Below are 27,972 nucleotides of genomic sequence, written 5' to 3' on the forward strand. Positions count from 1 at the left end.
ATGTCAGACCTCAGCCAACTTTCAGCGTTCACAGCAGATCACAGCCAGCATGGACCCGAATGGATAGTCCCTGGCTCCCGCCCCCAATCCCTCTTTTGTCTTGCCTGTGCCACGGAGACCTTTGAAGACATTGCATCTGAGGTGCCCCTGGTGAGGAAGAAGCACCTCCTAGTAGAGCTCTTGAATGCCATCAACTCACATGACCAGCATCTGTTGGACGTCCTAGCAGAAGATGGACGTGTTGCATGGCATCTGACTCAGAAAGTCTTTGGTGAGTAAAAACTGCCACCTAGAACCTACCATTTTTAAACAATGGGAGCCAGCGTCCGTCTTTTCTCTGGATATTGTCATCACCAATGTATTCCACCTGGTTCCTCCTACCAATGTGAATGAGGGTAAAACCAGGGCCCAATTTCATAGAGCTGCTTTTAAGCAGGAAATTGTGCTTTAACAACTTTTTGCTAAGCAAAAACAAGCATGATACTCGCCATTTTTTTGTACATGTGACATGTTATTTTGGCTGGTAACCTTAATCTAATTTTGTGTGTGTTAACTATGAGCAGTTCTTTGTTTGCTTGTTCTCATCCATACACTTTTGCTTTGCTGAGATGTTTAACAAAGAGCCACTTTCAAACAGCTTTATTCCACAAACCGCATCTCTTTGGAACTCCTTGCCTGGTGCTCTTCTAATAAGATCTAATAAAACGATGTACTGTTTGTTCTTCTTGTAGGTCTTCTTGATATATCTGACAACACGATCTCTGGTATGGTTGTAGAAGGTAAGTCAGGGCTTGTACTTGATCAAATCTTCAAAAAAATGTTCTTCCAAGAATCAAGTATCATGCCTGTAAAACACTGATCTCATACTTCTTCAAGAGCAACGACTCCCCAGCAAACTATTTTGACAAAAACTAATCTATCATAAACTTACCTTTTAGCTTTCCCCTTATACTTATGTTTTAAATATAGTTTTGGTTCAACTGTGTTGCATGCTGAAATCGGAGGAGCTGGTGTGCTGTCTCCTGCATCAGATATCCAATCAGGTAAGCTTTATAAACCTGTTAAGCAGGAAATACTGCGCAGCAAGTTTCTATGCTAAGCAAAAATGAGTTGGCCACTATTCACAACAATGCAAACTTTAAGGACTTTTGGCTGGTAATCAGTATCTGCTTAGCAATAGTGGTATGTGCTTAGCAAGTTTTTGCGCTTACGGGCTTCTTCTTGGAATAATCAAATCAGTTCAAGGGAACATCAGGGCCTAAGTTTTTACAATGGACCTCAGGCTGAAGACCAAACCAATCTGCCGGTCTTGTGTTTTTCAGTTGAGTAACAATACCCCACTAAGTAGTAACAAAACAAATTTGGTAAAATGTTGACTTTGGGTCTAATAAATACCTTTCAATTATGTTGAGTAAAGAAAAATACTTATGAAAGACAAATGAGACAAATCTTCTTTTACATGTCTTAGTATTTTATTAAAACGAAACCAATTGAGTGCAAGCTGAATACTGTGACAGCAAGTTTTTTTCTTGCTCATTTTTAATCCGGTCTTGTTTTCAGCCACAAGCCCTGCGGTCTTGTAGATTTTGCACTTAAATTTGAGCCCTGATTTGACATGACTTGTGTGATATAACACCTTACAGTTGATCAGACATCATAGGTCATATGAGGTCATCAGCCCAGGGCATCCTCTTCGTAGAGGTCAAAAGAAGGATGCTCATTCACCGACCTCACTCTGTGCACCATGTGTACAAAGGTGTATGTTTCCATTATTCGGGTAGCATAACTAGAGTATTTTCATTTTGGGTGGGGGCAAAGACATAGGTGGAGGGGGTGTCTTTTTGATGTAAACCATAGAGCAAGGCACTATGATCAAACCATCAATTGTTGTGTATTGTTCAATTTCATTTAAAGGGGGGATTAGGATTCTGATGGGGGAGCCCCCTGCCACTCCCCTCCCCCTAGCCTGGCACCATTGTGGAAAATACACATTCATTTGGAAGTGAGTTTGGGTGTCCGCCGTCTCTAATGTGACTACGCAAAAAGCTCGTCCGAACCATGAGACATTGCAACTTTGTGTATAGTCTGAGGAATTCAGATTTAAGCAGTAAGGTGTGACTAAAGCAAGTCATCTTGAATAATGTACACAACGGTGTATAAAGGGTAAAAATAAACCAAAATAACATCTAACAAGTCATTGTAACCAACACATAGTTCAAATGTAACTTAGAAATTGCTTATTTATTGGTTCAACATTGTGTGTTCTTTGAAATGCAAATCTTTTGTACACCTTTTTTGTGAAGGAGTGGTACATATATGCTATGTACAACTGGCCGATCTGTAACATTTTTCAAGGAGGGTTTTTTGGTATGTGTGTTTCAAATTGATTGGTTCAATGAAGCATTTGTGACAGACAGTTGTGTGGATTGGTAGTAGATAAAATCTACACTAACCTACAGCCGAGTTAACCCTGCAATAAATTCTCTCCGCCGAGCAGTCCCAGATGAGCAATTCACCGTAAAACCTAAACCGGGGACATACTAAGGGAGTTAAAGGAATGGCACGGATCTATATACGGACCTTAATTACAGTCGCTTGGCTGACAGTTGCGACTGTGTGGATGAGGAAGAAGTACCAGCTGGTCTCATTAGGGTGACGCGTAGGATGATATTTTTCCAAGGATGGAAATGTTAAGGGTGTGTGTGTCTATTCAACATACATTTGATGCCCTTTCGGTTTGATGGATAGTTGCTGAGAATCTTATTCCGTTAATATTTGTTTTGTTCTTGACTTTTACAATTGTTCATACTTTTACTTTGTACAATCTTTTTACCTTGCGCATTCTTCTTCGCATTCTTCTTCTTATTATTATTTATATTACTTTTATTTAAATAAAAAAAAATCTGGTAAAAACCCCACAAGGAACCCTCCAAAGTGACTTGCACTGTTATCCACTATGCCCAAAATTACCTTTGCAGAGATGAAGAATAGAAATGTTACTTTGTTTAAGATGTAGGAGGAAAACCCCTACTGGGAAAAACCCACGCAATCGGGTAGGGACTGAAAACCAGATTCAAGGCTTCGGTTTAAAGCGGGATTCGAACCAGGGTCCATGAGTTGAAAGGCCGAAAAGAGACCGCAAAGCCAACCTCAGCCAGATGCACTACTTTACAGTTAAAATATTTTATCCTCCCTAAAAATGACCATCAATAGTTTACGATATTAGCACAGTATTACCAACCCTCTATATAGATGGTCACCCAGGTTGATCATCCTCTATAATTATGTGTCACATCTCATCAAGAAAAGCCTACCAGCCAAATAACTTTGCGCCAAAATTAAAATAGTTTGAAGCAACCCCTCAAGTCCACAGTTCAGCTCATTATGGCTACCCTACCCCATGGCATCGTCTCTGATCAGTCCCTCCTGCCTCAAACTCATCTGCCCGCATCAATAATTATTCAAACCCTGACCCCTGCTCCTGACACAGGAGCAGAGAAAGGTCAGTCATCTCATGAATAATTCATGAGTTATATAAGAACCCTGGGCATGAACTGTTCTGGCATACCATATAAAGACATGTCTTCTGACTGCACTCACATTGCACTGACATCTGGAGCTACATGATACAGCACCAGCCTTGGTTTTTCAAGTCACTGAATTAGACTCACTATTGGTATAAGATAGCACATGGCCTTGTGTGTATTTTCTATGGCAATCCTGTTTATGTAGCAACTATTTACATTCGATAAACTTACTTAACTAAGTACAAGTCATCAACTTGCAACTCATAGTTACTACAATGACATTGTAGTAACTCATATTATGAGTTGCAAGTTGATATTATGTGCCATAATTATGACTTTAATATCATATCTCTTAATCATAAATTAGTGTTAGTCATAATTATAACTTATACATGTATCTCATAATTATGATTCACTGATTTATGACATAATAAAGTCAGAATTATGGTATTTTTTTTCACTCTCTCACTGTCTAGTCTCTGTAACGCTTCCTTATTACTTTAAATTTTCTTCATAAATTATAATAAACAGTTTGTCAATATTAAAATTAAAAAAAAATAACAAAATTGGCGGGTGGGTCAAAACAATTTAAAAAAAAAAGATCAATGGTTACTCTAACCAAAACTCATTGAATATTCACTTTCAGATGAACTCAGATTGCAAAACTAAGCTTTGTCGTTAAATTTCCAGATAAGTTCACATGGAGTTTGGTGCATGATCTGCTCAGAACCTGGAGGCAGACCTCTTTGCACTATTGACTTTCAGAAATGGTATTTTACTGCCCAGACACGCGATGTGATAAATGACTCTTGGTTTAGTTTGACATTAACACTACTTCTGGGTGATGTTTGTTTTCACATTTTGGCAAACGTGTAGGTATAAGCGTGACACCATTTTAGATATTTACGTTTCTGGGTATGGTTTTCTTGATGAAATAATCAAAATGAGAAATTACCCTACTGCAGTATGTCATTCGCTTTTAATGTTGAGCTACTTCAAGATGTGGTGTGCTGTGCGAATGTCAGTTTATGTTTGGGAGGTTATTGGATATGTCATGTGGGCTTGAATTTGGGTGGTGGGGGGAATCCACAGGACCATAGGACTTGTATCTCAAGTTATTTGTGTGATTTTGCTAATTCAATTGAAAAACATAAGACTGCTTGACTTGTGTGGTCGTGCATTTACTGGCCCGATACTGAAATCAATGGCCTCAAATTTACGGTCCAATGTAAACTTCAAGCCCTGCCATGATAAACTGGCAACGTCCCACAGTTTAGTCTTTAACTAATGATGCGAGGAGCTGTATGGATGGGATGAAGGCAAATATGTGCTACGATAAACATTTAAAAAGTAGAATACTTTGCAAAACATATTATTTTGTGGCATTGCTTTGCTGAGTGAGCGGTCAAGCACACTGGATTCAAGCTCTAGTGTTTCTGAACAACACAGTGTAAGGATCAAGTTCCTTTATTGACACTCAAGCGAGACACTCCAACTTTCATTGCTTCGTCCTTCGGATCAGGAGTACATAAGACCACAGTCCCAGTTATTGTAAAATCATGTAAAAGAATCCAGTGCACTTATCGTAAAGACTGAGAAGGGGCAAATGCCCCAGTTTTTTATGTTCTGGCTTAATTGGTTGCAGCATGCACTACTATAAACCCTTTACTAAGTGCTTTATAACTGGTTCTAATCTTTCAAAAACTTAGCATTCCTGTCTTTAAACATAATGAGCACTTTGAGAAACCCTTAGATAAAGCTGAGATAGCATAGATACGCATGGAGGCAATTGCCTCCTTTTCCCCCATGACGTACTGTCCTGAGTGGCTCTTAAGGGCCTGGACAATTTTGGTAATTACTCAAAATAATTATTAGCATGAAATCTTACTTGGTAACGAGTAATGGAGAGCTGTTGATAGTATACAACACTGTGAGTAAAGGCTCCCTCTTAGTTTTTGAGAAAGAAGTGATTTTCCACGAATTTGATTTGTGTGCTTTCAGATACGAATAAAAGACTTCTGGCTAGAAGTCTTTTAATATTTTAATGAAAAACTACGTCTTTTTCAAAAACTATGTTACTTTAGAGGGAGTCGTTTCCCACAATGTTTTACACTATCAAAAGCTCTCCAATGCACGTTACCAAGTCAGTTTTTAAGTTAATACTTGTTTTGAGTAATTACCAAACGTGTACATTCTCTCTAAACTAAAAAAAAAAAACTTCCATGTTAGAGTTGTCTCAGATTCTGGAACCCACAGGGCGAATTCATCTGGGTCTGTTAGACCAAGAGTCTGTGTCAAAGTGACCCAGAATTAAAGTCAACTTAATACAGGTCACATTGACACAGATTCCTGCTCAAACTGACCCCAAAACGGATCAGACCCCAAAACGGATCAGACCACCCGTGAACCTGGAATCCGGGTCAGTTCTAACCCCCCAGAATTGTTAGAGTCTAAGGGATTCTTGTACAAACACATAGGCCTCAGTTTTTCTACTACAAAAGCAGGGGATCCACTCAATTGTCTGATAGAAAATAAAAACATATACCAATGTTTACAGATAACTGTCACCTTTATGCTGTTAAATATTTATGAAGATTTAAATAGTAATAAATAAATACAATGCACATCTCAACAACAAGTCCCAGTAAACAGTCTTCACTTCATAATTTATGACTTTCAGTAAGACATCAAAATGTCAGCTTGACACTGGTAGATAATATAATTTTCCCTTCTAAATAAAAGTTTCTAACCCCAAAGCAATGTTTGACCTATTTACTACAGAAAAAAAGTACTGGTGATATGTTAAAGTCTCTAGTGTAACGTCAATTGAACAGCGAATTCCTGGGCATTAGAAATCGCTGGTGCTACCAAATGCATCTCCGTCCTCCTTATCAAGTCTCTTCCTCAAGTGCCTCTCACAGATGCCTCTTAGATACAATCTCTTCACCACTTCTTGGAGAAATATTTCAGATAGCTCCGCTTTCACGCCTCAGATTGTTGAAGACAAACAATTTCTGTGGGTGGGGGTTTGGGAACTGGGTGTTTATGTTCACAGCAGGTCGATGGTGGCCTCACGCTTATCCACAATCGAACCTCGCAACTTCCAGAATAAATAAACCAGTTGGGACATTTCCTGCGTGGAGATTTTATAGGAATTTAATCAGAGTGCTGTATGATATTTTCATGTTCGATTATCAGGTGATGACTTCAGTAGCAAGTAGGATGTCTGGGCGTAAATTTGTAAGATTTCGTTTTTTGACATCAGAGAACAATCTTGCACTTTGGAGTATGGCCATCTTGAAATTCCAGGCCTGCGATTGGATGAAAGAAAATCACATCCATCCAAACCTAAAGTTTCTAATCATTAGAGTGTCATGGCTGAGTGTTTAAGAGCTTCGAATTCAAGTTCTGGTGCTGATTCACCGGAGTGTGGGTTCGAATCCCGGTTGTGACACTTGTGTCCTTGAGCAAGATACTTTACTATAATTGCTTCTCTTCACCCAGGGGTATAAATGGGTACCTGCGAGGGTAGAGGTTGATATTGTGTATGAAAAAGCCACAAGCGCCTTACAGGCAGCTCAGAGCTGTATACTCCCAAGGGAGCTGAGAAACATTACAGGGATGTTATTGGCCCCATGACCAGGGCACTAATGTAAAGAGCATTGATACGGTTATTGTGAAATGCACTACATAAGAATTTGTTATTATTATTGTGCCCATGGAAAATGGTCATAACACTATTAGTGTCCATAGATTTGTAGAGCAAGGGACACTGTGAGTGCTATACCAACTCAGGCTTTGAATTTTGTTCTTGAAGGGGCACGGCAATTTTTCCACTGGTAAGGGGCACTTCTATATAAAAAACAAATTAAATTGTTTTCAAACTTTGCAAAGGGCACCATGCACATCAAAAGCACAGGGCACAACAGCAATTGTTGTGGGTGCTGTGGGTTATTTCGAGCCCTGCCAACTTCTAATGATTTGCGGTTTGTGTACAAGACACATCCCCCATCACATAATATAGCTGCATCTTAATCCAGTCAGCCATCCTAATTTGGCCAGACTGTATACCGCTCTCAATAACTCAATGTCATCATATGAAAGCAAGTGTCATCTTTAATGAGTAATAATTGGCATCGTACATTTATAACTAAAGGTGAGACGAGCATGTAATTACAGTAGCAGCCAGCCGGCCCTCACCCTACTGGGTGGACTATTGCATTCCATTCCAGCTCTTGTACAGACTCTCTACCAGAATGAAGGTATGCTAACCTATCATAATACATGTATTATAAAGGGTGCGTTCGTTTAGCTTCCCTGGGTCGACCCCGGTGTATGGCTTTTTTTTTTCCAGGACGAACGTGTGCAGATAATTACCCACGTTCGTCCTGGAAAAAAAACTTGCCATACACCGGGGTCGACCCAGGGAAGCTAAACGACTGCACCCTATGTAAGGTTTGTGGCACCACCATGTAATGATAATCTCTAAATGAGTTGGGATGGTTCTGAAAGACGATCAGAGCATACTGATCGAAACGTCAAGTTGAAACCAATGGTTCTTTTCAGAACCACCCCAACTCATTTTAGAGATTATCATTACAGAAACCTTACTACTATATATCAGATTTCCACCATGCAAAGTTATAAATCCTATTTATAATACATGTACCCATTAATACTTGGTCTTCGTCTTGGTTGGTTTTTCGCCAAAATACTCACTGAAAGAGTTTTGACTGGAGGTGGGACTAAGGGAAAATAGAATTGTTATTAAGACCAGCAGCTTGACAGCTAGAGGTTGTTTCAAGATTTACCCAATAAAACTGGTAGCTTTGCTATTCAAAGTTAGACCTGTGTATTGGTTCAAGTTGAAGGTCTATTGAACAAACACATATCTACGAGAATAATAAGAACATGAGACCAGACACAATAAAGTAGAGCCAATTATGGAGGCATCTGTAAAAGACCAGGTTTTGTATGGGAATGCCTTATAAAACGACAAAGTGGACTTCTGAAACAGAATGTGCAAAAAGGGATAAAACAGGACAAATAAACAAAAACAAAAGGACACTTTAACAAGTAGCCAGGACGGAACAAGAAGGTAGTTAAACCATAACTAGAAACTCATAGAGGTGAATGATGAAAAAGGAAAAAGCTACTCAAGGGGAAAGTAACCTTTAACTAGTTTTCTCTTCAAAGCACTAAAAATTGTTTTCTAATTTTTCAGAGGTGCTGATAGACTTTGTACTGACTGGCCTCACCTACCCAGACGAAAAAGTCAAATCCTCCTGCGCCTTCATTCTGGCACATTGTGTAGCATCAACAGCAGAGGGCAGTAGACAAGTTTCCCTGGCTCATCAGAGTCAACTCACGGGTTGTCTCCTGCCGCTACTGGCAACAGCTCAGAGCAATGAGTTAAGAATCAATGCTATGGGTAAGCCCTCGTGTGGTATGGCTTGACGAAGCTCACACCCAGATACAGATTTGTTTTGCTGATTGTTAAAGTCCTAGTCCAATCATGATGCATGCTTTTAAGTTAGACAGAATGTGCTTCCCATTACCCGGGTGTACAGATGGAGACTGGAGGACCTTGACTGTACAATTATGGTGTTATTTTAATAGAAAGAAATTTAAACATAATTGCTTCCTTTCACCCGGGTGAACAGCTTTGGACTCAAATGAGGAACTATAATGTACATTCATAAATACCTAAGACATTTTATCCATTCTGATTGGTTGAGAGGGCATCACGAGGGGTTGTTTGAACGGATGATATAACACCAGTAAAAAGTGTTATAACATGGGCGTGACACGCGCGCTTGCACCTGCGCTTATAAGACAGTTTCTTCATTCCTATTGGTCGAGTGCAACGGCTAAAACAGTTGTGCCACATCACGCGATACGCGCGACGCGCACATCATCTCCTTATAGGGAGTTGTTAACCCAAGGGCCTTACCAATTCATAGCTGGAGGGGTATTGTGTTAAAAGAAATCATTGAAGAATTATAATTTTTGCATTTATTTTACCTTTTGACCAAGAAGTGTTTTTTGACCGAAAAGGTATGAATGGGAATCAAAGTGTGTTGAATCGGTTTTCAACTAGTGGTTTAAATCCGCCAACGCCTGGTTCTTGATAATTTACCTCAACTTCGTCTCGGTAAAATGATCAAGTCCAGGCCTCGGCGCGGGTTTAAACCACTAGTTGAAAACCTCTTCACCACACATTGATTCCCTTAGTAAACATTAAGCACTCTGCTTGACTAAACTCTCTTGGGAGTTGGAAAGAACATTGCCAGAGCGACCAATTTTCTATTTTTTGTTCTAATTGTTGCATTTTCTTTTGGATCAGGCCTGTTAAAGAACCTTCTTGGGGATGAGGAACCGACAAGAATTTTAATGCAGTACCAGGGGAAAACCAGCTTGGTATCCATTCTGAAAAAGGTTGAAATAAATAAGGGGTAATATCACTTGAAATTGACTAACCTAACTTCAACAGAATCAAGTAGCTGTATTAAAAAATATATGTATTAAAAAGACTCCAAATTTAAAACACAGATAAGTTTAAAAGGAACAGCATCAACAGATTGTTTTCAGAAACAAACAAAGCATTGTTAGATTACTTTGTATTTCGAGTCATTACTCAATATGACTAGAGTCCAATACCACGTGCTGTTATAGCCATTATACACTTTCGGTACAGAAAAAAAATAAAAGTTCACAGATTTACAAATAATTTACAGGGTTTACAGAAGGTAATGGTGAAAGACTTCTCTTGAAATATTATTCCATGAAATGCTTTACTTTTTGAGAAAACATTAAAACAATATCAATTCTCGATAGCGAGAATTACGGATTTATTTTAAACACATGTCATGACACGGCGAAACGTGCAGAAACCAAGGGTGGGTTTTCCCGTTATTTTCTCCCGACTCCGATGACCGATTGAGCCTAAATTTTCACATTTTTTTTTTTATATATAAGTTATGATACACGAAGTGTGGGACTTGGACAATACTGTTTACCAAAAGTGTCCACGGGCTTTAAAGAGTGGCTCCAAGGTCAAATTTAGTTTTCTGATGCACTCATTTTCCCATAAAAATGTTCACAATCATCCAATTTAAATTTTGAGAATGCCAAAAAAAAAAGCTGCACTTTCATCTCCATTGTATAACACAGGCACTGATGCTTCCACCAGTAATCAGGGGTGAGATAGTCAGACATTTTGAAGTCTACCTGGCAATAAAATTGCTATATTTTTCTCTAAATTAGATACATGCTCATGGATCTTCTTTTCTGGGACTTTTTTTTTCCAAAAGCTCCTTAGAATCTACAACTCCAGGATGATCAAAAGGTGGAACTTCCATCATTTCAATGTAGCTCAAAAGATCTGGATCCCATTTCAGACTCCTTTGTTTTTTTCTTATCCCTGATTTCAGATGCTGTTGAGTAGAGATGACGCCCTGCAGGTTACCAGTGTGCAGTGCACCGCTCAAGTCATGCTCCATCAGGCAACGCAGCAGGGTCCTTGTCACTACGCTGAAGAGTTACTGAACGGTGACGTGGCTGAATTCCTCTATGAGACCCTAGCGACAACCAACGGCTTATTGTTGAGGTGAAGTTTTTTCCATCATAATCCAAAACTCCTGAGAAATAATGTATCTTCATCTGATTGGGACATTATATGTCGCTAGGTGGCAGCATACTTACTGTGAAAAAATGTTCTTGTAAATGTGCCAGGTTCAGGACTTGGAAAGCAGTGGAACAGACCTGGAGTTGTATTTTTGATGAGAGAGCAAGGCCATTTTTCATTTTGCAAAGGGCGCTTATATTAGAAACTCTAAAAGTCTATGGGAAATTTTGCATGACACTTAACCATTATGATTGCATTCTTGAGACGGCACGTAAGTTGTTGGTCCTGCGTGTTGTGTAATGCACGTAAAAGAACCCAGTTACACTTATCGCTAAGAAAAGAGAGGTTCGCCCCAGTGTTTCTGGCAGTGGCTGCTCAATAGGCCAAAGTACCTTGAAAACCCTTACAAGGTGTTACAGAAATAGTTCTCATAATTCATACAGTTTAAAACCTGTTTTCAAATTGTAATTTTTTATCAATTTTATTTTCTCACCATTGTTAGAAAAAAAACCCATTTCAATGGGTAATTTGTTTTATTCTAATCATCAGTTCGACATTCTGCTGTCTGCTTCTATTCACTGAGATCAACAGTTTCTTCAGTAAATGCCACACTGTCTATGGCATTGAATCTATCATCAGGGCAATACAGCAAGCTGCTAAACTCAACAACGCTGCGGCATTAAACTATGGGTAAGGGGGCATTAGTGAGCTTATGGTGAGGTCTTTAGTAGGTGATACTGACTGGGTATGAGTGTGACTTGGAAATGGGTGGAGTAAGACTTCATACAGATAGAGGCTAATGCAAAAATTTTGAGGCTTTAAAACATGGGCTCCAGATGGCATTAGTGAGGTCATGGTGAGGTCTTTAGTAGACAATACTGACTGGGTTGCAGGGTGACTTGGAAATGGGTGGAGTGAACAGCAATACAGCTGTTCTTAATGGAAGACTGGGACTGGGGCAAAAAAAAAGATGTTTACTGAAGGAGGTAAAATTCATTTCTGAATGACAATATTTTTGTTTGCCTCTCCAAATAGGTTGCAACTATTGTCTGAAATCTTCAAAAAGTGAGTATTATGTTCAAAGTTGTATGGTCTGTTTATTCACTGGAAACTAGTAAAATATCAGGGAATCCTTACTCATGGTTGTTTGTACTATCAACAGTTGCAATGTTCGCATGTCAAGTAAGTTTTTATGACCATTCATTTTTGGAGTATTTACCAATAACCACTTTCTCCAGCACCGAGGATACTGTTCCTAGAAGTTCCTCGCACATATTTGTGACCCACTCTGTGAAAATGAGTCACATGTCGCCATATGCAATATAAGTTATGGACAGTTTAATGTGGAAAATGTATTTAAAAAAAATTTGTTGGCAATAAAGCTATGAATACAACAATTTTGTCATCATACTTATGTCTAATTTGTATCCTTTTGCACACAATGGTAGTTTAAAATATCATTTTACTTGTAATTCGTTTTTCAAAACAAATGGTGTAGTGGCTAATTTCAAACGGGAGTAACTCAGCAACGCGATACACCCCAAAGCTTAGACACATACCAAATTACTGCTGCTGATGTGTTGTTTCCAGCCAAGCATATTACAACTCAATTCTTGAAATTGTCAACATCTGACTCATCTCACGTAGCGGGTCACATAATTAAACTACAGGGATTACCAAAAGATGTAAATTCCATCATTTCAAAACAACTCCCAACATTTTGATCCTAGTTTTAAGACTTTTTTTGTCAGCAATGACACTAACTACTGAGCATCTGAATGGGTGATTGTATTGTAAGATGAAACACACTCTCTTGTTATATTTGTCCATGGCAGACAACCCCTGGATACCCACCTGATGAATAATGAGTCTACCCTGACGCAGCTCAGCTCATTGCTGACTGACTGTATGAAACACCCTGATGTCAATGTGGTCATACACACCACCAAGACACTCACCAATCTACTCAGGTAATATAATTCATTTAATGGCAAACTTAATGGTGTTTTCAAAGATGCTAAATTTTAAGAGAAAGAGAAGACACCAGGGAGAAAAAAATTCACTTGTAACCCATGAACTGTGATGTTATACATTGAACCGAGATCAAATTGCATTGTTATACCTCGGTAACAAACTGTGAAGTTTGATTGGTTGAGAACCAATCATGTGGCGCACAACAAAAACGCATGTTACATCTTTTTTTCAGGCAATGTTAAAGCGCTTTGAAACGCCCGTGTAAAGCGCTATACAAATGTTGTTATTATTATTATTATTATTATGGCTCGACGGCCGGGTAACATGAGAAGTGATGTACACCGGTGTACATCACCTTGATCGTTCCCAGCGTTGGTCGATTTCCAGTGCTGTGTAGGAAACAATCGTGGGTTCGACGGAATTGTTTCTTGTTCGTCTGCTTATAATAAACGATGAATAGCCCGTCGTAATAATGTTTGAAGATGACAACAGAACTTCGAGAAGAGGAATAACAATTACACAAAGGTATAACAAAAGAATTGTTGCACGCTGTGACCTGGGTCCATGGGTTTTGTACACCCTCGAGGGGTTCGGGTTCGGGTTCCATTTTCCAAACAAAGTACTCTCTTTGGCATGAATCCAATAGGCCCTTTGCTTTGGGTCTTGTTTTACTAAAAGCACATTATCAACCACATCAACTAAATTAAACAAATCACCCAATTAAGTCTAGTCAACCCAAATCAACCAATTTAGCCAGATCAACCCAAATCGATCGATTCAACATCATCAACAAAGCCAACAAATTCAGCCAAATCAGCTAAAATCAACCAATTCAACAGAATCAATCAAATCAACCCATATCAATCCATCAACCCAAATCAACCAAAGCAACCATTAGTGCAAATCAAGCTAGGCCACAAATGATAGTCAACTGGAAATAATTAATGTGACTACAATAGGCAAATTCTTTTCATCAGTCCCATCAATATGGAGTCCACATTAATGTTTGATTCAGTTCAATTAAATTCAATTTATTATAAATGTCACATTAAAAAAACATGAACATTGTTTTCCTGTGTGCACACACAGATAAATATTTAAATAGGTAAGAAGTAACAAAAACATGAAACTCTTTTGTTTTTTGACAGACGAGACCACCTTCCCAGTCCAATGAACTTCCAGTCCCTACTCACCCCTCTTCAAGCCCTGCTAGACAGCCTCCAACGTCTCCCAAAACCTCTAGCTGGTACAAGTCACCGTAAGCGCACCCATCATAGACACCATGGGCAAGGAGAGGGGTTAAGTAGGCACCCCTCTAAGCAAGAGACGTTACTCAGTCAGGGGCTTGGAGCCATCCAGAAGGCATTCAGGTAATCCCACTTACATTGCTATTGCCATGCACTGTAGCAAGTTATAAAGTTCAGTACAAAAGTTTGAGATTTTAATATATGGGGCATGTGGTGTTTTTCCTTGCTGGACCAAAATTTTAACCTTCGTCTCTGTTGTATATTTTGCTTTTTGTAAAGTTTGTGTGCTGTTGTGGTATATCCATAGAATAGTCTTTATTTAAATTTGGCTTAAAACATTACAAGATATTTCATTATGATTTTGTCTGTTATCTTTCTTTTTTTGTGTGAAACACTTTACCACAAATTACAAATAGCAATTTCAAGGGATTAACAAAATGTAGATTAATGTCTCTGAGAGCAAAGACAATTTAAATGAGGTGTTAAATATCTCTAAGGCTCTCATTTTGAATCTTGCCCTCATATAGGCTAGCCACTGATTGTCTGAATGACCCAAGTACTACAGAGAATCATCTAACCGCACCCACGAACACCCAGACAACAGACGACAAGACTCAAAATACTGGAGTGTCTTCCCTGATTCAATTCCTCATGCAGGCTGTAGATACAACATGCATTCCAATCGTCATGGTAATACTCAATTATTATCTTGTTCAAAATAAGTAGTCTCACAAGTTCAGAAATGGACTCCGCGGCAGTAGAATAAAAAGCAAGACCTAGTTCCCGAGGAACAAAATCTACATGGCAAAGTAGATATTCACAAGGTGTTACTGTCAAACCGGTAACATTGATACCTTACTATGCAATATCCTTTAAAAACTTTAAATAATAACATTAGTAGGAAGTTCTTATACAGTGCTTTATCACACTCATATAAAAGCATTCAGTATGCGGAGTTATTTTCAAATTAGCAATCCCACATTTGTTAAAAAAACTTCAGATCACATCTATTTTTTGTTGATGAAGGTGAATTTCAGTGACATATGTCTTCCTGACATCTACACACATCTATTTGGAATGCTGTGCGTTGCTTTAGAACTGGACACTTCAGACAGTGACAGGTTAAGTGCTAAACTGGGTAAGTTGAAGTAACATTTAACACACTTTGAAAGTTGTAGCCAATAAGAGATAACATTGGCAGTAAATTTGAAATTGTAAAGTGTGCAGGTAACCGTGTTATAAAGTTCTATATTTTCTGCTTAATTTCAGCTTCATCTTCTTTTATTCACCTTGCCCTGACAGTCAGAAACAGATTCCCAATGCAAGCTGAGTATGTCTTTAGTTTGGTTACCATGAGATTTTTGTTGGTTGGTTTGTTTGTTCGGTTGTTTGTTTGTTTGTTTGTTTGTCTGTTTGTTTGTTTGTTTGTTTTGGGTTTTTTTTTTCGGGGGGTGGGTTGTTTTTGTACTCAGTCCTTTTCCTGAGCTCTGTGGACAAAAATGCAAAGGCAAAACACTTGGGTGGCATTCGAACCCACAACCTTTGCATTGATAGAGCAGGCCTGACATGTACCACTACAACCAAGCTAGCCCGTTGACTAGAGGTAATTTGAATACTATGTGTTATTTATTAGTGGCGGTACCGCAGCGATTTATTTCACTCCTACTTTAAAACAATTATTTGCAGACCACTCCAGGACACAGTCAACTCTTTCCTGTGCAATCTCTGTACATCTCTACAAGATCTTCACCCTACCTCATCGTCAGATGACCGCCAAGAATTGATAGAATTATTACAGCAGGCTCTACCACAAATACAGGGTAAATACCCGAAACCACCATAGTAGCTCTCTGTCAATTGCGCCTAAACTGATTTCAGTTTGAAAGTAAATTTGTCTTTGTTCAAACCCAAATTATCTTTAAAGGGATGGTATAATTACTCCTAAAGTTAATGACCTTAAAAACTTACTTGGTAAGTTGCACGGCAGCTCTTGATAATGAATAGCATTTTGAGAATGTGGTTTTAAAGAAAGGGATTCAAAAAGATTTCAATCTGAAGAATGTTTCTGCATGAAACAATTCTCAGATTATGTGTGTTCCAATTGCAGATGTTTCTTCCTGTGGGACATAACAGCTTCAGGTTTCTCAAAAACACTACCACCTCTTGAAATAAAATTTCCACAGGTTAGTTTTATTGTGTATATTTACATATATACAATAGACCGATCCATTAAGCTCCGCCCAATTACGTATTGACCAATCACAACGCAACGAAGGTTCGACACTAAGGTTTGACGTGTGCGCGTATTCTGGCGCACGCGACAGAGTTTTGCAGAAAGGCATTGGAGAGCCACGTGTTCTTGCTCACACCTGCGTCGTGGGCGGACCCTACTGGATCGGTCTATTAAAACAATCAATGGGTTCCAAAAAATAAAGGTATACTTTGGCTTTAAAAATCTGTTTGAATTTAGGAAGTGCTGGTGAGATGTTGAATCTACTGTATGAGTTAGCGTCTGTTAGCGGAGGGTCTAGTGCCCTGATGGGTTTAGATCAGGGGAAGAATCTAGATGGGAAGCAGCAGGCTGTCCTTGCATTACTCTACTTTGCCTTCCTACATAATGACAGGTAAGTATCATTCTGTAGTATTCTGTATTGGACTGTATGAGATCTTGCAGTATTCTGACTATATGTACCAATACAATGGCGAGTAGGCTACATCTCTATATTTTCAAAAATATCATTGTTAAATTTTAGTCTAAAAGCTTACTGAGTGTGAAGTCATACTAAAACCATTTTTTGTGTGAAACATTTCCCTCTGAAATGAATTTATATTTGAGAAAACTGTATAAAATCCTTATTGAAAAAATAGCAGCTGTTACAGCCAAAATTAATGCTGAAATTTGTGTATTTTTGTCTTATATTATTATTTGTTCAACCTCAAAAATTGAAGAACCATATACAGAAACAACAAAGCAAAACAAATATAAAACTACAGGCCCAGCCTTAAAACAAACAACATCAATTTACAAAATAACGATGATGACACTTTTCACTGTTTTCTTCTGACTCGCACTAGGCCAAAATGATCATAGGCTTGTTGTTTCATGTCCGTAGTTGATCACAAAAGAAAGGACACTGTCTATCACTATCTGGTCAGCGCTGTCGATCCTTTATCATACTTGGTGCTAACCTTTCATTTCACTCTTCTCATTACAGGTTGGTCCCGGAGACAACTCTGAGTAAAGCACTGATTGCATTCTTGTCTAACCATCCAAACCTACAGCAGTTACCCAAACCATCTCTCAAGCATATTCTCTTCCTCTTCGCATGTTGCCATGGCAACGGGGAGGAGCATTCTATGCACCCAGGTATGCTACATGTACTCATCGTCTTAGCCTCAAACAATTTGAGATAATTACGCCGGTTTTCATCAGTCTTTGTCTTAGACTTTCTGTTTTTACAGGTTAATATCAATATCAAGTTATAGGCCACAAGGGCGACTGACTGGGTAAAAATAATTTATGCTCTGTATTTTTTGTAGGGGTGCAGTGTTTATTGAAAATCCTACAGAGTGAAGATCTTCACAGTATATACACCCATCATCCATGCATTCTGGAATGGTGCTTTGGGTCAGTCAACTGTAACGTCCAATTTGCAAGAAAAATTGTAAGTAATTTGTAAATAATAATAACATAGCCAGGCGGTTAGTTTGGCGTAGTGGTATCTGTCCTCGCCTTTCACCTCTAGGACCCCTGTTCGAATCCTGCCAGGGGCACTATGTGGATTTGGTTGACTAATAAGCCACCAGAACTTTAGTCCAATGCACTAAGCCACTTGATCAAAACACATTCCAAGTTAAATAATACCACAAGGTAAATGATTGGTTAAAGTTAATTCAATTTTCAAGTGAAAAATTACACAATTTATTTTGTTTGTTACAGCTGGAGCAATGGTTGTTGAGTAGCGTGACTGATGATGACCAAGAGGTAACAACCAGACAGTGTACTGAGAGGACTACTATACCTCAACTACTGAGGAAGACTCCACAGTGCTGTGAAACTCTACTGGTATGTATACCTCGATTTAACCTTTTGCCCTTCGAGGAAGACTCTGCTATCGAAATGTCAGTCCATTATTGCATTTTGTACCAAAGGTCCTTTTGGTTGGTAAGCAGTATTGCGACAGCTTAGTATTCTATTTTCTCAGTATTCAATCTTGTATTAAGAGCTCGCACAGGCAGGCAGTGACAAATTCTCTTTTTATATTGCTCTTAACTTTTAGAGAAAATACACCAGAAGATAGAGTAATAATTCTATCCTCTTAAAGTTACCTGGAAATAAAAAATAAAAACAATTTCAAACATAAGAGTATATGTTTAGTAACAATAACGCAATTTTTTTAGTAATTGTTTATCACGATTTATATGTTTAAAAAATAGTTAAAGTTGTTTGGGGGGTTGACTCCGCCTACCCCTTTTGTGACGTCAATAGAGGCAGACTTTGCCTTGATGCGTATAGTAAACACATGTGCAAAGTACATGCAGTCCAAGTCATTGAGTTTGTACGTTTCAAAAAAGTTGTTTTCTTGCATTTGTATTGCTGCTGGATGCAGCAAAACAACTAAAGATTGGGTCAGTCTGCATGGCTGGTCAGACTCACAAGAGCAATAGTGCCTAGTGGTTCGGTCCAACGTCTTTTTCGGCTCTGTGCAGCACTTTCTCTTCAAATATCGCGCCTCGATTGACGTCACGAGCAGCGCCTTCTCGGGTCGGGCTTATTTTCAAATTTGTAAATAACATGGAAACTAATTTTTTTTAAACCTTAGTTAATTGTTTATTCATATTCCACTCATCAAAACACATATTTTAGTGACAAAAGCTTTATTTTGGCAAAATACCACTTTCAGGTGACTTTAAAAGCACACTTTTAGTGCATCCTCTAAGACCACTTAACAGACGATCTAGCTAATCGTTCAAACAGGATAACATATCTTCAGTAAGTCCCTGTTAAAGCTTGACTCAAATTAAACACTCCATTACTAATAACTTGTGTTACATGGTGTCATGAGGAGTAGTTGCAAACAACTTATCAACATGTCACTATCATAACTCAAGAGCATCCCAACTTAATTACTTTGACTAAAAAAAGTATCTAATTAATGAACCCTTACTACTCATTCCAACAGGACATCATGAGTAGTGGTAGTAACCCACTCATCAGTAAGGCCATATCAATGACGTGACTCAAGTCAAACACTCAATGACTCCTAACTACTCATTCCAACAGGACATCATGAGTAGTGGTAGTAACTCACTCATCAGTAAGGCCATATCAATGACGTGACTCAAGTCAAACACTCAATGACTCCTAACTACTCATTCCAACAGGACATCATGAGTAGTGGTAGTAACCCACTCATCAGTAAGGCCCTATTAATGATGTGACTCAAGTCAAACACTCAATGACTTCTAACTACTCATTCCAACAGGACATCATGAGTAGTGGTAGTAACTCACTCATCAGTAAGGCCATATCAATGACGTGACTCAAGTCAAACACTCAATGACTCCTAACTACTCATTCCAACAGGACATCATGAGTAGTGGTAGTAACTCACTCATCAGTAAGGCCTTATCAATGACGTGACTCAAGTCAAACTCTCAATGACTCCTAACTACTCATTCCAACAGGACATCATGAGTAGTGGTAGTAACCCACTCATCAGTAAGGCCTTATCAATGACGTGACTCAAGTCAAACACTCAATGACTCCTAACTACTCATTCCAACAGGACATCATGAGTAGTGGTAGTAACCCACTCATCAGTAAGTCTCTATCATTACTAGAGAGCGTCTTCTGTGCTGATCCCCTCTCTAATGATGAGGACCCTTCTGAGATGATAATGATGGTCTTAAGAAGGAGACTTCCTGATGTTGTACAGAGGCTGTTTCTTTCTGAGACTGAACTCCCTACAGGTAATCAATTAATTTTTAAATAACAATTCAATTAGTTCATGAATTCATATCAACTTTATTTTCTGACGGTTTTGTGTTAAGGGTTGTTTTTTTGTGAGAGAGCAATTTAACTGTATTTGATTTTTGCTTCTTACTGTTTTTCTTTTTCTTAATCAAGTTTTCTTGTTTTTCTTAGTAAGTTCTTGGCTTTCATGCAGACACAGTTACTTCTTGAACATCATAATCTGTAAGCTTACAAACTAATATTAAACAATGATGTCATTTTTGTTCTTACCAATCCTGTTTTTTATTTGAGGAAAAAGTCACAAGAACAGTGGCTTTACACTATGGATAGCATTCAGCAAGTTTTTGTTTTTGCTTCCAAGTATCTGATTTTTGATTGTTAGAATATTTGTGTTTGTGATTGCAGATGTACACATTGTTGCCTTGTTGCACTTGATGTGCACAGTGCGGATCAGACGACCTCAAAATGAACTGAGTGCAGCTGATGTCAAACTCATGTATCACGGTAACAATCAGAACAACTTTGAAATTGAACTTTTGTTTTGGGTTGAATAAAGAAAAATTGACTGGAGCAGGACTTGAACCATTGACTTTCTGATTATCATGCCGGCACTCTGCCAACTGAGCTATCTAGCCCTATGTTGGCGGGGGTCTCCTTATTTTGTCAATTAGTGTTTGGGCTGCCTGTCAGAAGCCATCCAACCTTTAACTGTTGTGTACAGGGGTACACACCAAGTTTACCATAAAACCTGGGAACAGGGCAGCCAGGGGATCACCTTAAGGGGATGTATATTTAATGTCTTTTACAGTCAGATTCCCTTGTGGTTTAATACCAAACTTTCTGAAACTACAAATACTTCGTTACAACATCCAGTTATTGGGCAAGTTGTGGCGTGTTACTTGAGACTTAAAGTCCTGAAGTGTATAATCCTCTTTACATGGCTGCAGTAACCAATCAACTGAGTAAAAGCCCAGTGAGCAGCCAAGATGTCCGCCAAGCTAGTCTCAACTATCTGACTTGTCTGCTCATCCAGACTGCACCTCATGGAGAGAGTAGAGGTAAATACGATCCTTTGCATCCTCAAAATCACCATCAAAGATCTTTGGAGATGGTGATAAAACGGTATGGCTTTGAAAAAGACTCTGCTAGGGTTGATACTCGAGGCCATTACAAAATATGTTCTTTTTTCAAGTCCATCTTCTACTCTGCAAATGTTTGTCCAGGATTGGGGCGCATCTCACAGCCTTCTCGTTTGCTGCCATCTGGTATTCCAGGCAGCACTGCTCATCAAGGGCTGGGCATCGTAGAAGGTGTGGCATAGATTGGGGTGATGTGCCATAATCGCATTTGGTGTCGTCAATAACAAACTTGTGCACAAATAAAACAGTATTCTTCTTTCCCATGGGCACATGAATGACATTTGTGAATCAAAAATTGCTTTCTTCTTCTTTTGATTTTCTGTGTATTTTTAGGCCATTTTGAGGGGAAAACATAATTTTTACACTTTCAAAATCCTGTGTAATGTAATTGCTATCTTAGGGCTAATTATTGCTACCATCAAGAACCAAATGTATAGAGTGAAATGCAAGTGAAATGCAAGTCATAAGTTGGTAGTGCCCCCAATTGATGGTAACATTTTTCCTCTTAATAACTTCCATCAGTTGCCGCCATACTACTATCCAACATCCCCACCCTGAAGTATCTTGAGATGATGCTATCTACTCAACCCACCCCGTCCATCGATCTTCACTGCTCCTGCCTAAGTATTATCGCTCACATTATCATCTATCAGACCAAGTTGAACATCAAGGTATTAGAAAGGCTCAAACTAATTAGAATTTTGTTTGAAGTTTCAATTTTAAAAATAAATAGTCATCAGTTTTTTAAAAGGAGTTATTTTTCCCCGTATAAGTTAAAGGGTCAGTGTATACGTTTTGGTTATGACTCTGAAAAGTCAGTCATAGTGAAAATTATAGTAAATTAAACACTTTTTTATTTAAAAAAGCATCAAAGTTAAAAGTTTAAGAAAACTATAATTTACCAGTTTTATAACTTGGCAAGATACATATCTCTTCTTCATTAAATTGTGTTAGGATATCGGCAACTATGTTAACAAAACATACCTCACCAATCAAAACTTGGTTTTGGTAATGACTCTGAAAAGGTCAGTTTTAGTGAAAGTTGTAGTGAATTAAATACTTCTTTATTCAAAAAAGGATCAAAGTTATAAAAGTTTAAGAAAACTATAATTTGGCAAGATACATATATCTCTTCTTCATTAATTTGTGTTATGATATCGGCGACTATGTTACTAAAAACATGCCTCACCAATCAAGACTATATCTAAGAGTTGAAGGCTTGAATTGTCAAAATGTAGGTACACTACGTAGGCAGAGGGGAGATACCCGATTTGGGAAATGGTAGCAGTTACTTCTTGCATCAAAGAAAAAATATTTGATTTCATGTCATTTAAAGGCAGTGGACACTATTGGTAATTACTCAAAATAATTATTAGCATAAAACCTTTCTTGGTGACGAGTAATGGGGAGAGGCTGATGGTATAAAACACTGTGAGAAACGGCTCCCTCTGAAGTGCCATAGTTTTCGAGAAAGAAGTAATTTTCAATGAATTTGATTTCAAGACCTCAAGTTTAGAACTTGAGGTCTCGAAATCAACCATCTAAACACAAACAACTTCGTGTTACAAGGGTGTTTTTTTCTTTCATTATTATCTCCCAAGTTCGATGACCGATTGAGCTCAAATTTTCACAGGTTTATTATTTTATGCATATGTTGAGATACACCAACTGTGAAGGCTAGTCTTTGACAATTACCAATGGTGTCCACTGCCTTTAACGTATTACAGGTCCCACACACCATGATGTTGGATCTCAATGCTGCATTGGAAATGCTAAAGAGCAACAAGCACCTCCCAAGAAAAGGTACAGGGAGTTTTCAGTTTTTGTTTTATTTCATTAATTAATTCTGGTGTAGCAAAGAACTCTCAGAAAAACCAAGAAATTAGAAAGGGACTGAAAACTCAATCCACAAAGTGGGGGGTCCTAGAGGTTGAAAGCGAGGAAAGATGCCAAGATGCCAACCCAACCAATGAGTTGAAGACCAAGTAAGAGCTCTACGAAAGAAAGATGCCAAGATGCCAACCCAACCAATGAGTTGACGACCAAGTAAGAGCTCTACGAAAGAAAGATGCCAAGATGCCACCCAACCAATGAGTTGAAGACCAAGTAAGAGCTCTCCAATGACAAGTTGTTATGAGCTGAGCTGAGAGCCATTGTAAGGATGGCACCTTGTGGCTAGAACTTTAGGCCGGCTCTTTTTTAATTACAATTATTTCTTTAGAAACGTTAACAAAATGATCCCTGCGTTATTAGGAAAATGTCATCTGTTTGAAAAGATGTGGTCTACTCTGGTTTCAAGTGCTATTACTGCAGCCCTTTTCAAATCTTGTTATAAATGTCATACAGTTGTACTTTTCTCTCACATGACCAGTGGTTGGACTGTAGGACTAGCAATCACAATGTCGTGGGATTGAATCTTACCGAGCTTACTAGTTATTTTACAAAGACTGGAATAAGTTTCAAGTATACAACCAAATAGAGATTCTAAAACAAAATAGGGAGACCGCCATCATAGGGCAAGACAGCTGAGTTGGTAGAGTACTAGGACAGTAATACAAAAGTCACAGTTTTCAAATCTCAGTTAACTTATCGTTAAATTGAGCTCCAATTATTTCTAATACACCATTGGGTGTTGATTTCCTTATCAGTGTGTGCATTGCACCTGTGGACGGCCATTTTTAACAGCAAGTTTGAATCGCCGGTGCTGATGTTAGTCGAGACTTCCAAACCAAGAACGCTCCTGAACGACGAGGATGTGGGTCTTGGAATCAAATCAAAGGATGTCAGAATGATCTACACCTTGCTACAAAATACTATTGCAATTGTAAGGAGAGCAAAAACAGTTGTTCAATTTGTCATTGTAAGGCTTAGCATATTTGTGACAGTCATTTAATAACAATGTTTATTCGGGAAAATATTCACAAAATATAAGTGTATACACACTAAAAAATAAAAATTTAAACTTAAGTTAAACAACAGTGCGATGCCCAGCATAGCAACAAAGTCGCCAAAAGGGGTATGTCTCACATCCCAGAAAAGGCAGGAAAATTATAAGTTCAAAAAAGGGCATTAAAAACAGTACAAAATATCATACAAATCACTGAACAGCTAGATGTATAAAAGGCCAACCAAGGCCTTATGCTGTGGCTCAGTTGTGGACAGTCGTTTAACTTGCCATTGTAAAGCTTTGGGTTATTTGTGGACAGTGGATTAACAACTTATCTTAAAATGATTCTCAGTCTTTTGAGATATTAAGCCCAGAACTTTTATCTGTGGTTCATCTCTTCATTTCAGGGTGATCCCTCACTCGGCCAAGCAGCAGTAACATGTTTGAGAAGTCTGGTTACCTATCTTATGGACAAGAATCAAGTACTGGGTAATAAGATGCATTTAATATTCTCTATAAGTTTGTAACTGGCCCCAACACACAAGAAGGTGTTTGTAAAACACACAAGCTTTGTCTCAAATACAAAGAGCCAGATTTGGTCATTTAAACAATTGTCTACTCAGGACGATATTGCCATTTGTATGTATTTTATAGATTGTTGTTGTATATCTTAGAACTGCTGGTAATTGGGGGTTATTGATCAAGGGTAGTCTCCAGAGTTATTGTTGGCAAAAGGAAACATACAACAAGGCTTTGGTCTGAGGTGGAATTTGAACCGGGGTCCAAGCAGTCGGAAGACAGAAAGATACCACAAAACATGACTTGAAACATCAGTGCTTTTCTCGGGTTAACTTCTATGCTTTACAAATAAACAGCAATCTGTTTTTGTCATGTTATAGGTCACCATGTGTTGAGTCAGCCATGGAACCACCAGCTCATGAGATGTTGTATTGGTTCTAGTATAGAAGATGGCAGGTTACCAGACTATGTCTTTCAGCTTATTACAATGGTAAACATTTTCTATTTTACACAAAATAACGTCCAGGACAAAATTTGCATTCACACCTGTTTTTTGGGGCAAGAAATGTAACAATAATTGCTGCTTCTCATCACCCGGGTATAAAAGAAATCAAGAAATAAATTGCATTATTTCTTTAATTGTAACAGTATCTTCAGCAAGGGAATTCTAACAGGGAATTCTAACCAGGATCCAGAACAGTGAAAGGCAGGGAAAGTAACCACTAAGCCAGCCTATAAAAAAAACAGCATCTGGTCACCGTTATCAAGAATTAAGATTGCATTATTTCTCTATTTGTAACAGTATCTTCAGCATGGGAATTTGAACCGGAGGGATTCGAACTGAGGTCCACAGAGATGAAAGGCAGGGAAATAAACCACTGAGCCAACCCAAACAAAATACAGCATTGATCTAGTCACCATTAATCAAGCGTTAAGATTGCATTATTTCTCTAACTGTTACAGTATCTTCAGCATGGGAATTCAAACTGGGGTGATTCAAACCAGGGTCCACAGAGACAACTTGAATAAAACACATCAAGAACTAAGGCCGTGTCCGAATTGGCGTCTACGGCTGCGGCTACGACCGTTGCCAGGGGTGTTGCTAAGGGCGTCCTATACTTTAATGCATAATGACGCAGCGATTCGGCCGTAGCCGTAGCCGTAGCCACAAATTCGGATACGGCCTCATATAGCAATATTTCTCTTTTTGTAACAGTATCTTCAGCAAGGGAATAGAGGGAACGCGGTGAGTGTTCAGCATCTAGACAGTGTGGCAGACTACCTCAAGTCATTGGATGTAATATTCTCTACTGACGTTGTATTTGAGGCAATCTCACTCATTCAACAGGTATGCCCAACTCTCTCTCATGAAGATGAACCGAGTGCACTGTTCAAAATATCGAGACTCACTGACTAGTTCTTTGAAGAACCACAAGTTCTTTCGGAAGACATTAGTACACCATTTTGTTCATAATAACAAAATTGTTTCCTCTTATGTATTGCTGTCGTTTGTTTGTGTGTGTGTAAATTAGCAAATAGCACAAAGCAATTGTGTACAATGTATGTCATCTGTACCATTTGTGAAAGGTTTCCTGCTCATTCTGCAAGAATTGTTTGAAGACACTGGACACTATTGGTTATTGTCAAAGACCAGTCTTCTCACTTGGTGTATCTCAACATATGCATAAAATAACAACCCTGTGAAAATTTGAGCTCAATTGGTCGTAGAAGTTGCGAGATAACTATGAAAGGAAAAACACACTAGTCACACGAAGTTGTGTGCTTCAGATGCTTGATTTCGAGACCTCAAAATCTAATTCTGTTTTTAAATGTTTGTTTAAGATTCTATTCCTATTTTAAGATTGGATTGATAGGCTTTCGAGTCACAGTGGTTAGGTTCACTTTTATTAATCCTGGCCATCTTAGAATGGGCTTGTCCTGTCTGTTTTTATAATTGTCTTGCTTGATTGCCAGTGCTCTGTCTCATTCAATCATTGGTTTACAATTGTTCTAGGTGTCATAAGTTTACACTTGTTGTTTCTTATACTGTTATATTTCTTTAGTACGGTAATATTGTTTCTTGTACTGTTTGTTAAAATCTTGGCCGAATAAATAATAATAATAATAATAATGATAATAATTCTGAGGTCTCAAAATCAAATTCGTTAAAAAAACTTTTCTTGAAAACTATGTCACTTCAGAGGGAGCCGTTTCTCACAATGTTCAATACTATCAACCTCTCCCCTTTACCAAGTAAGGTTTTATGCTAATAATTATTTTGAGTAATTACCAATAGTGTCCACTGCCTTTAAGCAGCTAGCTCTATAAAGTTTGGCCCAGATTCTTTATCCTTTGTCTGCGTTTTGTGTAGTAGTACTTGATGGAGCCTTTGTAAGCTTCCATTGTTATATCTTGCAGGTTATGAGCCAGCCACATATAAAGCTCTCCATAAAGGGTGCACATGGACTACATACATTCCTACAGCGTGTAGTGGACCTGACAGCAACCAACCCAACCATCCGGTACAATGACATCCTGTATCCTTTATTACGCTCAAAACCTCCAAACTAGTCGACCCAAGTAGTTATTGGCCAGTCTTGGCCGAGCGGGAGCACCACACTCAAAGCTCTGGCGTTTCTGATCAGCAGAGTGTGGGTTCAAGCCTCGGTCAGGGCACTTGTGCCCATGAACAAAATGTTTTACCACAACTGCTTTGTCCTATAGACGGTAAGGTGTACATTGCTACGTCCTGTGAACTAGGATATTAGTAGTGGTCATTAAAGAACCCAGATCACCTTTCAAACGTTTGATTGTGACGTGACAAAAATAACTTTGGATTGAGACTGTCATTATCCTTAACCCTTTTCCTTCAGTCATTTGAGTGGTGCGATTATACAGCATCCAAGCACCATCTCTACCTCAACAATAACCACACTGGAGCAAGCTAGGGGGCTGGCAAGAGACCTCCTCAAACAGTTCACCAAGTACCCAGAGATTAGCCAGTGACGAGACAGTCACACTTTAACCCTTTGCAGTTTTGTCTTCCACATTGACCCTATTCCGATGTGTCATGCA

General features: G+C 38.6%; 1 protein-coding gene across 1 annotated transcript; it reads left to right on the plus strand.

Annotated features, from left to right (window-relative positions):
• LOC117292448 (meiosis inhibitor protein 1-like) lies at positions 1-27,903 on the plus strand. The gene is made up of 30 exons (XM_033774484.1): positions 1-271; positions 732-779; positions 970-1,043; positions 7,684-7,789; positions 8,752-8,958; positions 9,874-9,965; positions 10,961-11,136; positions 11,704-11,844; positions 12,190-12,219; positions 12,990-13,124; positions 14,277-14,498; positions 14,903-15,065; positions 15,402-15,513; positions 15,645-15,705; positions 16,062-16,195; positions 16,846-16,999; positions 17,591-17,742; positions 17,916-18,040; positions 18,316-18,441; positions 20,165-20,348; positions 20,758-20,856; positions 21,300-21,410; positions 22,014-22,162; positions 23,219-23,294; positions 24,140-24,315; positions 24,786-24,867; positions 25,278-25,387; positions 26,114-26,245; positions 27,316-27,419; positions 27,771-27,903. Exons 1-30 carry the CDS (start codon positions 1-3, stop codon positions 27,901-27,903), a joined length of 3,885 nt encoding a protein of 1,294 aa, XP_033630375.1.
• Positions 27,904-27,972: the final 69 nt, after the last annotated feature.

The sequence above is a fragment of the Asterias rubens genome, chromosome 7 (assembly GCF_902459465.1).
Source record: "Asterias rubens chromosome 7, eAstRub1.3, whole genome shotgun sequence".
Lineage (NCBI taxonomy): Eukaryota > Metazoa > Echinodermata > Asteroidea > Forcipulatida > Asteriidae > Asterias > Asterias rubens.